Below are 12702 nucleotides of genomic sequence, written 5' to 3' on the forward strand. Positions count from 1 at the left end.
ACCTCCAAGAAGAGAGCTGGGGCCTGGGTGCCCCCTGAGGGTCTGGTCCCAGAAGTCCCACTCCCTGGGGTGGGATGGAATCTCAGCATGGTGGTGTGCAGGACTGGGGGTGGCTCATGGTGTCCTAAGGGGCAGGGAAAATGTCAATGGGTTAGACGTGAACTCAGCCTTCCAGCTCAGAAACTGAGCTCACAGGTCCTTTATCTACTCTAAATTTGGGGAGAGGGGGTCTCACCAATGAGAAGCCACTGGCTAGGAAGGGCCATACTGCCTGAGGGGTATCTGACAGCAGTGCTAGGTGAGCCCTCTCGCTCTCCTGAGACTTGGAGTGTCACCTCATCTGTGGTGGGGCCATCCGTGGGGGCCAGGGTCAGTCCACGAGGCTATGGCAGAAGATGGAGAGTCAGGAGTGGTGGGGGGAGGCTTCTCTCCTGCTCCATCCCCTCTTTCCAGCCCCTCAGAGACCCCTTCTCACCACTAGGGCCACCCCTGTGTGAACCAGTGCTTTAGACACATAGAAGCCAGCTTCATCCTTCCCCACATACAGCGTCATCCTAGTGGGGGAGAGGAAAAGGGGAGAAGAATGAGTGATGGTGGTGGGTAGTTTCAGTCACCATAGTACCCGTGTCCTTGTATTATCCCCACCCACACTGACTCTGGGCTGGGCCAAGTGACTTGCTTTGGCCAGTGAGACAATAGCTGATGTGACACAAACAGAGTCTTGAGAAATGCTTGTGCACTGGAGTTTGCCCTCTCATGGGGTTCTTTGGAACCCTGGGACCACCAAGGAAGGAAACCCAGGCTAGTGTGCGGGGGCATGAGAGACCTCATTTGACATCCTGTAGGCTAAATAGTCCACCAACTACGAGAGAGCTGAGTGAAGCTATTCTAGATTGTCCAGGCTCAGCCAAGCCACCATCTGGCTGCTCAGACCAGAAAACCACCCAGCTGTCCCACAGAATCTTGAAAAATAATGAATGTTTGTTTGTTTTGAAGCTCTAAATTTTGGGGCTGATTTGTTATATAGCAAAAGCTAACTGATACAAACTCTATAGTCATTGTTTCTAAATCTATTTCTAGCCCAGACCTCTTCCATGAGCTCAATTTTGTAAATCTGAACTCATCTCCTCATTCCTTAGCTGCTCCTCCTCCTCCTCCTCCCCCCTTCCTCCCCCCTTCCCCCCCCACTTCCTCCTCACCCCCACCACTTCCTCTTCCAGTGCTCCCTACCTTTGAAAATGACCGCACTCATGCGCCTCTAGAAACCTGAGCATAATGGTTGACTCCTTGCTCTAATCACCAAATTCGTACTAGTTTTTCCTCTTAATATCTGTTACCCTCCACTTATTTCCATCTCTAGCATTTCTGCCCTGGTCCAAAGTGTCTTCATCTCTTGCCTGAACTAATGCGATATTCTGTGACCACTTCCTTCCCGCAACTCTAAGATACTCTTCACACTGCAGCCAGTTATCTTTCTGAAATGAAAATATGATCAAATCACTTCTTTTCCTAAAACCCTCTAGTGGCTTCTCCTTAGCCTTGTCCCAAACCCTTTAAATGATCCTACAAGATCCCTGTTTAACAGCCTCAGACCTTATTCTCTGCTCAGAGCTGTGCTCCAGCCTTATTTATTTTGTTAATTTAATCTGTTCCCTGGTTGCCATGATCTCTCTCTCTCTCTCTCTCTCTCTTGTTTCCTCTTCATCCTTTAGGTTTCAACTTATAGGTCCCTTCCTCTAGGAAGCTTTCTATGATTGCCTTCTGCCCCCAGTCTTGATTTCGGTGCCCTTCCTATGCATTCCCATGACACCCTATACTTCTCTTATCTCATCCTGTATCATACCATATTATGATTACATCTTTACATAACTGTCTCCCCCACTAGACTCTGAGATTTCTGTAGGTAGGAACACTGGCTGTATTACTGTACTCCCAGAGCCTAGCAAGCAATTGCTACATAGCAAGTGCTCAACTAATATTTGTGGGATGAACTGAAAGAAAGGATAATCCCCAATTTTCCCAGTCTGTCCCCGGCTCCCCAAGATGGGGACACTAATGTATTTGGTGTTGCAAGGAAGGGTCATATTTAAAGTTTTTAACAATCAGTAAACACATAGTACCTACCAAGCAGAACAGGTGCCAGCTGTAGCACTGGGGTGGAGACCCCTCCTAGGCCAGACTTTACCCTATCAGTTGCTGAACAGTGGGGCCATCCAGGGGGTCCTGGGAGCACATGGGGGGTGGTGCAGGGCACTGGTTATTTACCAAACTGCTTGAAATATTTTGACCCCCGTTTCAGCTGCACTGGCGTGTCATGGTCGGACATCACACCTGCCCATTGGACCTGGGCTACAACACTTGCAGAAGCTCCTCCCCAGTCCCCAGGCATGGGCACTTACAGCAGCTGGGTGTCTAAGGCAGAGAAGTGAGTGGCGGTGTCCTGGGGGCCTGAGGCGGGCAGTTGGATGTGGCCCCAGCGGAGGGCAAGGAAGTGCAGGGTATCCCGAGCCAGGGTGAGATGGGGCAGCTGGCGCAGGCTGTCCTGGTGCCATGTGTAGACGCCCACCACAGGTACGCCTAAGTCCTGGGTCCACAGCATCGCCCCGCTTCCTGGGTCCACTGTTAGCAGCAGGCCCATCCCACAGGATGCCAGGTAGCTCATGTCTGCCAAGAAAGATGGCTGCGGAGATGTGGTCAGGGAGCCCTGACCTGAGGCACCTCGGAGCATCTTGAGGTGGGAAGCTGCTCTGAGGGTGGGCCATCAGGAGGGCCACTCAGGTACGTGGAGGTCAGGTGAGATCACCTGGAGGGTAATCAGGACATAGGAAGTTCACTGGGTCACTCTGATCAGGGTCAACTGGCAGCTGTATAAGACATAGGGGGTCAGTCATGGTCATCCAAAGGCGACTCAGGTGTGTGAATCAGTCCTTGTCGCTTAGGATGTGGGGTAGTCAGTCATGGTCTGGCTGCTGGTCAATTAGGGTGGTCTGGAGACATGTGGGTAACGTGGAAGTCATTTAGAATGTGAAGGGTGTCAGCCAGGGGCCCTGTGGATGTCACCTGTGATGTGTCAAGGTCGCCTGCGTGAGTTCTCACGTGGAATGGTGGAGTCCGGGTCTGAGGGGTGGCTTAGGGCACCTTTGGGGTCACTCAGGCATTTGGGAAGGAGAGTTATTATTTTTTTTAAAAACACAACATGATTATATTTTAATACACAACCAAAATACAAAACACCATAGTAAATTGATGGCAATAAAATATGGCGTTTCATTTGCATTGCTTGACAAATGGTTAGCATCCTTAGTCATAAATGAGTTCTTAGAAACCAGTAACACAGACACTGATATACCAAGGGAAATGAAACAAAAAAATAAAAAAAGTAGAAGAAGATGGAATAACCCAAGTGACTAGAAGGATTAAGCATATATGAAGACGACTGAGCTGAACAATAACAGAAGAAAAGCAATTTCTTTGTAATATCATATTACCAAAGATTAAAAATCTAACATTTGTACAGTTTTAGGAAACATAGGGAAGGACAGTTATAATATCACGGGGGTGGTGAGTCTGGGGGAGGTCACTTAGGGTCATCTGTCAAGGGTCATTCAACACTGGGGGGCTGCTCAGGGTGTGCAGGGGTTGTTTGGGGTCACTCAGGAGGTGGGGAGCACCCAGGGTGACCTGGCTGGGCTCATTGGGAGTGCAGAGGAATTAGGATGTTAAGAGCTGCTCAGGGTACAGGAGGGTCAGGCCGGGTGTTGAGAGGGGTCACTTAGGGCTGTCTATCAAGGGTGTGTCATTCAGTACGTGGGGTCCCTCAGGAGTTCAGGTGGGTCAGAATGCGGTGGGGCTTGGTCGTGGATACCACTCAGGGTTCCCTGAGCTGGGGACCTTGCTCCAAGGTGGAGCCAGAGAAGGGAGGCACTCACATTTCCCAGGTGAGCCATCCACGGGGGCTGCTGAGTAGCGGCGGTAGGTGGTGTTCCAGCGCAGGGCTGGGGCCCTGGGGTCATGCATGGTGACCGTGTACTCTGGGGACACCCAGAAGCAGGGTTACCAGGAGCGCCCACATGGTGCTCCTCTACCCCCACCCGGGGGACATCATCTCATGGGGGTGGGGGCTTCCCGAGCACCCAGCCTGGAGGCCAGAGTCTGCAAGCAGCATCAGGATAGCAGAAACCAGGTCTGTTCTGGTCACTGTTGTGTCCCCCGCTTCTTGTTCAGTGCTCAGGGAAGTGTTTGTTGACTGACAGAGTGATTGACTGGCCTGGACCCAGCATGGATAGCAATTGCCAGGCCTGGGCAGAGAAAAGGGGGGCTGCCCAGAGCTCGGGGAGCAGCTGGGGCCTGACTCACGCGTCCGGCCGATGTAGAGGCGGGGGGTAGAGGGTCGCTCTGTGGTCAGGGTCATCTGCGTCTTCCCTGATTCAGGGTCCACCACAAACCAGGCATCCTGCTTCCGGCCTGTGGAGGTGGGAAATGTGCTCGCTCTCAAGATGGCCTGGAGAGGGTGTGCAGCCTCTCCGTGCTGTGCCTAGCTGGCCCGTCCTGACCTAGGTCCAGTCCCTGCTGGACCAGGACCCCAGGCTGGAGAGATGCTTACCTGTATAGAAGACGCCATCAGAGCTGCGACAGGGGGAGGCATGAACCAGCTCGGGGATGGTGAACGGCAGTCTCTGGGGAGTGGAAAGAGCAGAGAAGCACATACAACCTATTCATTAGGTACAATTATTATCATATCCATTCCCAGAGAGGCTAAGTAATGTGGCTAATATCACACAGCTGGTAAGTAGCAGAGCCAGGCCTTGAGCGTAGCCAGTTACTTTCTAGAACCCTCACACTTAACCACTCTGCTACACAACCTCTTAAGGAGCTGCAGAAAATCCCACTCCCAGTGCCAAGATGCCACCTGATCACATGATCCCGGCCTGACCACCTCAAAAACATTTGCTGAGACTTGAAAACCTCAGTGGCCATGACAACCTTGGAGAGGCTGGGGAACTGTTCCACCCAAGAGACATGAGGACCAAATGCAAGGGGTGATCTTGGTTTGGGTTCTGGACTGGAAACAATAAAGCACACCATTAGGAACTTGACAAAATTGATATGGATTGTGGATTAGATAACACTATTGCATCAATGTTAAATCTCCTGATTTTGATAATTTACACTCAGGCTATGTAGGAGAAAGTCCTTGTTTTAGGAATACACAATGACGTTTTAGGAGTAAAGGACCATAATGTCTGCAACTCATTCTCAAATAGTTCAGAAAAAGAAATTTTATATACACATGTGTAATATTATCCATCTATTAAGAGAGAATGATAAAGTGAAAGTGATAAGATGTTAAAAATTGATGCATCTGGGTAAAGGGAATAAACAATTGCTCTGAACTATCTTTGCATTTTTTCCTTACATTTGAAATTATATCAAAGTGAAAAAAATCCCCAAACTCCACATACAGAGCTCTTGCCAGACAGCACCCCAGGCACAAACAAGTACTGAGGGAAAGAGAGTCGGGGCTTCCCAGGGGCTCAGTCAGGATGGACAACAAAAGGAGTCCATACAACCTATAGTTGGTAGGGTTAGTGTATGACAGGGGAGCACATGAAGTTGAGGGTACCTGATGCAGATGTGGGGGACTGAAGATGGACTGATGGAAGAAGTTCAGTTGTTTATTCATTCATTCAACAACCGTTTAATGAGCACCTATTACTAGCCAGGTGCTGGGACTCTGTTGTAACCAAGACTGACTAAGAGCCCTTCTGCACAGAGTTACATTTCTGGTGTGTGTGTGTGATAATAAACAAACAAAAACACATAAACCATAATACCATAATGCCAGGTAGTGGTAAATATTATTAAAACAAACTCAGAGAACTAGGATAGACACTGATTTGAGATGTTATTTCACATAGCCCAGCTAGGGCGTAAGAACCCAAGCCAAGAGAGGAGTGAGCCACAGGGTCATGTGGAGGGAGAGTGCTCTGGGCAGAGGGACAGAATGCTGAGGCCGATGGCAGGGCCACCTACCAACTGGCATGTTTAAGGAACAGCAAGGAGGCCAGTGCACCAGGGGTGGGGATGGAGAGGGGCAGAGTGGCCGAAAGCAAGGTCAGCTGGAGGCAAGATCACGGATTGGGAAGGAGTTTGGCTGTTAAATTGGGACTCGAGGGGTGAGTAGGAAACAGCCAGGAGAAGGGGAGCACTTCTCACAAATATTCTGCTTCTTCTTCTGGGCTCCTGGTGGATTATATTTCTCTTCCTGCTTAAAGTGGGCACAGCCATGAGACTTGCTTTAGCCAGAGGGAGGGAGCAGAAGAGACCAGGTCCACATGGATACTACAAGAGCCAGGGTGTGCTTCACTTCGTTTTCCTTTTCTGCTTTGGTGACTGAGAAGCCTCGGTTGAGATGGAGTGTCTAACAGCTTGGGTCTCCAGTAGACCACAGTGTACAGAGCCTCCGGGGGACCAACGTTGGTCACACGCTGTAAGCAGGAAGTAAGCTCTGTGGAGCCACGGAGATTTGTGTGCTGTTATCGCAGCGTGCTGTGGCTGATCCTGACTGAGTTGGGGAAATAGAGGCAGAATGGAAGAGGGTTCCAGACTCTTGGGGACAAGCTGGGTGAAGCCCCAGAGCTGGCACATTCAATAAATTGATCGATGTGTGTGCAGGTGTGTGCATGCATGGGTGCCTGTAGGTGAGCGAAGAGACTGCAGAAGTGAGCTGGCCCTGATGTGCTTTGTCAGGGCGACTGGACTTTATCCCAGATGCAGGGAGAGTGATGTGACTCACAACCACACCTGCCCATAAGACCCAGTGATGACCCCCAGAGCTGGATGGGACTGGAGGTCCACTCTCCACCCGGCTCTCCCCATGGGAGACACACTTGTTTAGATTCCATCAGTGGGCGCCCTGTGCTCTGGCTTCCAGTCGGGGGCTGGGATACGGGGAGGGGGCATAATCAGGGCGAGTGTTCCTGGGTCTCCTCTCCACAGAGTCATCGAGGGCTGGCTGTGTCCCTCCCCCAAAGGCCTCAGCTCCTTCCGGGTGGCCCTCTCCTCAAGCCCCCTCTAGATCCTTCCCCTCCTCTGAGCTTAGGGCTGATAAATGGCACCCTATGGTATGGGCCATAGGACACAGCACCCTGCCCTGCGGTTTCCTACCCTCGGCTCACACTTTGTAAGTAATCCCGTTAATAAAACCTCCTCAAACTCTCCCGTTGGAGTGTGCCACCTGTTTGCTGGGACCTTGCCTGCTTACATACTAACATTTCTTACCAATTAAGTTTCCTAAATCACATACGTAAGACCGTCCCGGCAGGCATCCCATGGCACAGTCAGAATTCTGACACTGCCTGACTCTGCGCTTGGCCACGTGACCAGCTTTGGCTGATGAGACTTTAGCGAATGCGATACAGTCGGCCCTCCCTATCCGCTGGTTCCGAACCCACAGATTCAGTCAAATGCAGATTGAAAATATTTGGGAAAAAAAAGTTCCGGAAAGTTTCAAAGAGCAAAACTTGTATTTGCCTCACACTTGGCAACTATTTACATACCATTTACATTGTATTAGATATTATAAGTAATCTAGAGATGGTTTAAAGTGTATGGGAGGGGGACTTCCCTGGTGGTCCAGTGGGTAAGACTCCACGTTGCCAATGCAGGGAGCCTGGGTTCGATCCCTGGTCGGGGAACTAGATCCCACATGCATGCCGCAGCTAAAAGATCCCACGTGCTGCAACTAAATAAAAATCCCGCATGCTACAACTAAGACCAGGCACAGCCAAAATAAATAAATAAATATTAAAAAAATAAAGTATATGGGAGGATGCGTGTAGGTTATATGCAAATACTATGCCATTCTATATAAGGGACTTGAGCATCCTTGGATTTTGGTGGTGGGGGACGATTGACCTGTGGATACCAAGGGACGACTGTATAAGCAAAGCTTGAAAAATGCTCATGCACTGGCCTCGCCCTCTCTTGCTGCTTCTGGTTCCCTTGTTGATACCATGTGAACAAGCCCAGGCTTGCCTGTTAAAAGATGAGAGACCCTTGGCCCAGTTGCCCCCATCAAAAGCCAGCCAACTACCAACCAGTTTTCAGAAAGAGAGCCAGCTGACCGGCAGCGGACCACAGATGCTTGGACAAACTCAGTCAAGGCCACCCAGCTGAGTCCAGCCTAAATTGCCATCTCACAAAATTATGAGTTAAATAAATTGTTTGTATTTTAAGTTTGAGTTTTGGGGCGATTTGTTATTTAGCACAAGCTAACTGATACATAGGTTTCCCCTTAAAACCCTCAGAGTCCCCTGGAGAAACCCCCGTGACGCCCTCAGAGGCCTGACAGTCATCCAGTCAGCCTGCTCTGCAGACACAGCCAGAGTCACCCTACCACCCCCTTTCAACAGACCCCTCCAGACAGCCTTCTCCTAGTGCTCTCAGACTTAATCCTCTGCAGGACACTTGGATTCTGACCATACAGCCCCTCACCCTTTCAGTGCTCTGGCTAACAGAAGCCCTGACCCTCACCCATCCCAAGCACTGTAGGAAACACACCATTAATCCCTGTTGTTTCTGCGTCCCCAAGATGTACAGGCTGCCATCAGCTGGGTCTGAGAGAAAGGCTGTCCTGTGGGGCAGAGAGGAATGGGGGAAGGTTGGGTGCACGCCCCCTAGTTCCAAGACGGCCCCTCCCCTCCAACTTCCCCGCCAGTAGGAGCCCACCCTCGAAGGAGGCACCACAGAGCTCCAGACCCAAATCTTTTCCCTTACTTCCAGCCCACCCACCCCTCCAGGCAACTATGGCTTCCCCATCTCTCAGCTGCCCGCTCCTTGGGGTCCACTTACTCTGTGACGTACTTTGGCCCCTGGATGATGGGATCTGTAGGGACAGGGACACGGGCATGAGTAGCCCCCTCCAGACTCCCCGTTGAAAGGCATACCTCACATTGGTGCTTACTGTGTGCCAGACACCAAGCCAAGCATTTGTCACGAGTGTAATGTAATCCTCCCAAGAACTCTGTGAGGTAGGGTTGTTACCCTTGGCCCCATTTTACAGGTGAGGACATTGAGGCTCAGAGAGGTGAAGTGACTTTCCCAAAGTCACACAGCTGGTAAGTGGTAAAGCTGCCTGCAGACACCTGCTTATTGGATTCTAGACCCCATGTTCTCATCGTCCACGCCAAGGTGACCTCCCCCCAACGCGAGATCCAAGGAGGGAGGAGTGACTGCCCTTGCTTACCGTCTTTCAGCGTCCACTTCAAGTCCCCTGTCTGCTTGATCAGTGCATGGAGACTTCCATCCAGGGTGGACACAAACAGGAGGTTCTCTGGCGTGAAGGTCTGAACCTGCAGTGGAAACAAAGTCACCTCTTCTGAGAGGCCTGGGACCACCCTAGTGCTTGCTCCAGGCAGGGCTGGCTGTGACTCCCCTTCCCCTAGAGGGAAACAGAGAAAGAAGGAAGGAGGATTGGGGAAGCTGCTGGCTCCACCCACTGATCTCCATGACCCTAGAGAGGGGTTACGGTGGGAGCCGGGGGGCCTGGCTTCTTTACAAAAGGACTTCAATGACCCTTACAGCCTCCCTAAGAGATTGGTGCTATTATTCTCACCATTGTACAGGTGAAGGAGACTAAGGCTTAGGAAGGTTAGGTAATTAGCCTCCAGCCACAAAGATAAATGGCAGAACTGGGACTTGAACCACCATCTCTCTGGTCCCAGTGCCCGGTCCCTTTCTCCTTTGCCTCCCCCAACCCATTCCGTCTCCCCAAACCGGCCCAGCTGCTTTTGGCGCCAGGCTCCAGCAGGCCCCCTGGACCAAGTTGGGGGTGGCCAAGGAGGGAGGGCTGGTGCTGCCCTTGCATCTGGCTCCTGCTGGGCTAACTCACCTGCTCCAGCCCTTCCTTGAGCAAACAGGGTGGGGCTGAGCTCCTAGCAGGAACCCTAACATCCGGGTGGCCTAGCCGCACCCCTGCAAAGGCCACATCCTGCTCCAGGACCCTCAGGCTTGGGGCCAAGCCAATGGTTTTGGAGTAGAGTCAGGAAGCTGCCTTCTGGCCCTCTCTTTTCTGGGCCTGTTTTGTGATCTGCAGCATGGCAGGAGGGAGAGTGATCTGGAGAAGCTGCAGACTGATTGCCCACTGTTGAGTTTTGTTTGACCATCATCGTTTCAAAAATTTTGTTTATAATTAGCTACCAATTTTTTAAAAATTGGAAAGATTTCACTTAAAAAAATCAAGATTTCTCATTTCTAGTTTTTTTCTCATTTTTTCTGGAAACACCCGATCTGGCCACACTGTGCCCACATTCCTACTTGGCAACCGTGCGGTGGGTCCTGAGCTGGAAGTGGGCACGGGGTGGCATGAGCAGGTGCCTCCATGATCCCAATAACTGTTCTGGGGGCTCCAGGCTGGACACGTGGACTCTAGTCCTGGCTTTGCCTTCTCACTGCATTTCTATAAGATTGGACTTTTCCGCTCCCGGCAGGGCTGGACCAGATACCCATACCTCCGGCTTATTTATCCCAGAGGTTGTGAATCAGGGGTCCAGTCACGGGTAAGGGGGGGAGCGTTGTGATCCGCCTGAATTTGTCTGTAAAGCTGGGTGTATGGGCGCATTTCTCAACAGAGGACCTTCAAGTGGATCCTAAGTTCCAAGGAAGCCGGGGCTCCAGAAGTTTTAGGAGGCCTGGCAGGAAAGCGAGGGGCCCCTCCCTCCAACCCCACCCCCATGCTGCAGGACGCGCGGGGTGTTGGGTCTACCTGCGCTCTTCCACGCGGGCAAGTCTCTCCAGCTCGTGGGGCAACCGGCAACTCCCCAAACCTAGAAATTTTTCTCAGGCCAGGGGCCGACTTGGGGCGACCCGGACCCGGGGGAGGGAGAGGCGCCCCCTGTGGTCCCGCCGCGCCCCAGCCGTCTGCGCCCCCGGACCCGACCTTGGAGGCTCCGCGTCCGCCCGCTTCTCACCTGTGGCCCGAGAGTCCCGAGCAGGGCCACGAGCTGGAGCAGGAGCGGGGACCAAGGGCCGGACCCCCGGGCCGCGCTCGCCATAGCGCGCATAGACGGCATCCACACAGCTGGCCTGGTCCCTTGGGGCCTCCAGGGGACTGCACGGCTCCCGCCCGGCAGGAAGAGACTCCGCCCCGGGCTGGGCCAGTTGGGTGCGCAGGGGCCGGGGCGCAACCTCAGCCCGTAATTCTGCTCTTTCCCCCGCCCTTCCCATCGCACTCACACCTGCTCCCCTCGGTCACCCCGCAAGGGATGGCTCTGAGCTTTCCTGGAAAAGGGATTTTACCAACGGCGGCCCTTATGGAGAATGTACCACCTGCCAAGTATTGTACCAAGAGCTTTACATCCATCATTAACTCATTTAATCTTCACAGCATTTCCGATGTAAAAGCTGGGGCTCAGAACTGGGATTCAGATTCAGATGTCTGACCTCAAAGCGTGTGCTCTTTGTTACTATGCTAGTGGCCTCTACTGAGAAATGATAAACGACAGATTAATTGGCTGGTTCAGTTATTCATTCAATAAATATTGATCTATTATCCCAGGCTGGGAAGAAGGAGAGGTAAGGTCTCTGTTTTCATAGAACTTGCAGATTCCTAAGCGTTAGATATCAAATGCACACATGAAAGGCTGCCTGGCTATGGCAGTTACAATCCTAGCTGCAGGCAGACTTGGTTCAGGGAGGGCCTGCAGGGATCCAGTTGGTTTTCAAGTTTTGACTCATTCATTTCTCCTTCTTTGTGTAAAAATCCCCGCTGATTTGAGGGTCGTGCAGCCTGGCTCTGCCACCATCTCCCCCTCCTCCCCTTTGTCATCCTTGGCCCTCCTGGTCACACCGCCCACAGTCAATGAAGACTTTGCTGGCTGGCCCATAGCTTTCATCTCCACCCCAAATTCTGCTGTCATCACTGGTGTCTTCAGTGTCACCTGCTCCTGCACGCTGACCCTGACCCACACTGTAATCAGCTCATGGTCACCCAGGCTTGCCCAAGTAACCCCAAGTAAATCTTGCCTGGCTGGCATCTGCATTCCCCAGCTGCTTGGCAGGGGGGAGCACTAGGGGCTCACGGGTGCCTGCTTCTCTACAGAATTGCCCTTGGCCACTGGAGCAGCCCAGTGTCCCCTGCCCATGACTGACGGACATGGGGTACAAAAGTCTGGCCCTTTTGCCTTAAGGTGGAACCAACTCTGTGGTGCAGTTTGTGCTCGAGAGGTCCCCGTGAGATGAGGCTGAAGCCGGTCTCCAGCTGAGACCCCTCCTTCCTTGGCTCTTCCTCCTGCCCCATCCTGCTTCCCTCACTCCCCTTCTCTTAAAGAGTTCTTCCCAACATGTCACTTGAGCAAGAATCCCTGTCTCAGGCTCTGTTTTCAAGAACCTGCCAAACCTAAGGCATCCTCTAACCACATTGTCATCAAATGTAGCCTTGGAAAGCCCGACTCCCTCATGGCGTAAAAACCCCTTTTAGAAATATGTACATCAGGAAGTCTTTGGTTCACTTGGTTACTCCTTCATGCTTAGCTCATCCAGTACCCTCAAACCTAACTTCATAACAAAAGTGGTTGCTTGCCACTCTAGAAACCAACCCAAGCTACTGAGCATGTGAATGAGCCCTTCTTTATGCTTTATATTTTGTACACTGTACACTTGTTTCAGAATGCGCATTGTGTTTGTTAATTATGCTTGGATTCA

At 51.8% G+C, this 12702-nt stretch overlaps 1 protein-coding gene across 1 annotated transcript in view; it reads right to left on the reverse strand.

Annotated features, from left to right (window-relative positions):
• Window positions 1–11054, reverse strand: part of ERN2 (endoplasmic reticulum to nucleus signaling 2) — a 20704-nt gene extending 9650 nt beyond the window's left edge. Inside the window, exons 1-11 of the mRNA XM_061210374.1 lie at window positions 10971–11054; window positions 9248–9353; window positions 8854–8887; window positions 8563–8635; window positions 4604–4676; window positions 4357–4464; window positions 3930–4031; window positions 2400–2664; window positions 476–554; window positions 236–383; window positions 3–124 (exon numbers count right to left, since the gene is read on the reverse strand). Of these exons, the coding sequence (XP_061066357.1) occupies window positions 3–124; window positions 236–383; window positions 476–554; window positions 2400–2664; window positions 3930–4031; window positions 4357–4464; window positions 4604–4676; window positions 8563–8635; window positions 8854–8887; window positions 9248–9353; window positions 10971–11054 (1194 nt within the window). The remainder of the gene's footprint in view (window positions 1–2; window positions 125–235; window positions 384–475; window positions 555–2399; window positions 2665–3929; window positions 4032–4356; window positions 4465–4603; window positions 4677–8562; window positions 8636–8853; window positions 8888–9247; window positions 9354–10970) is intronic.
• Between the last annotated feature and the right edge of the window lie 1648 nt (window positions 11055–12702).

The sequence above is a fragment of the Eubalaena glacialis genome, chromosome 13, assembly GCF_028564815.1.
Source record: "Eubalaena glacialis isolate mEubGla1 chromosome 13, mEubGla1.1.hap2.+ XY, whole genome shotgun sequence".
Taxonomy (NCBI): Eukaryota; Metazoa; Chordata; class Mammalia; order Artiodactyla; family Balaenidae; genus Eubalaena; species Eubalaena glacialis.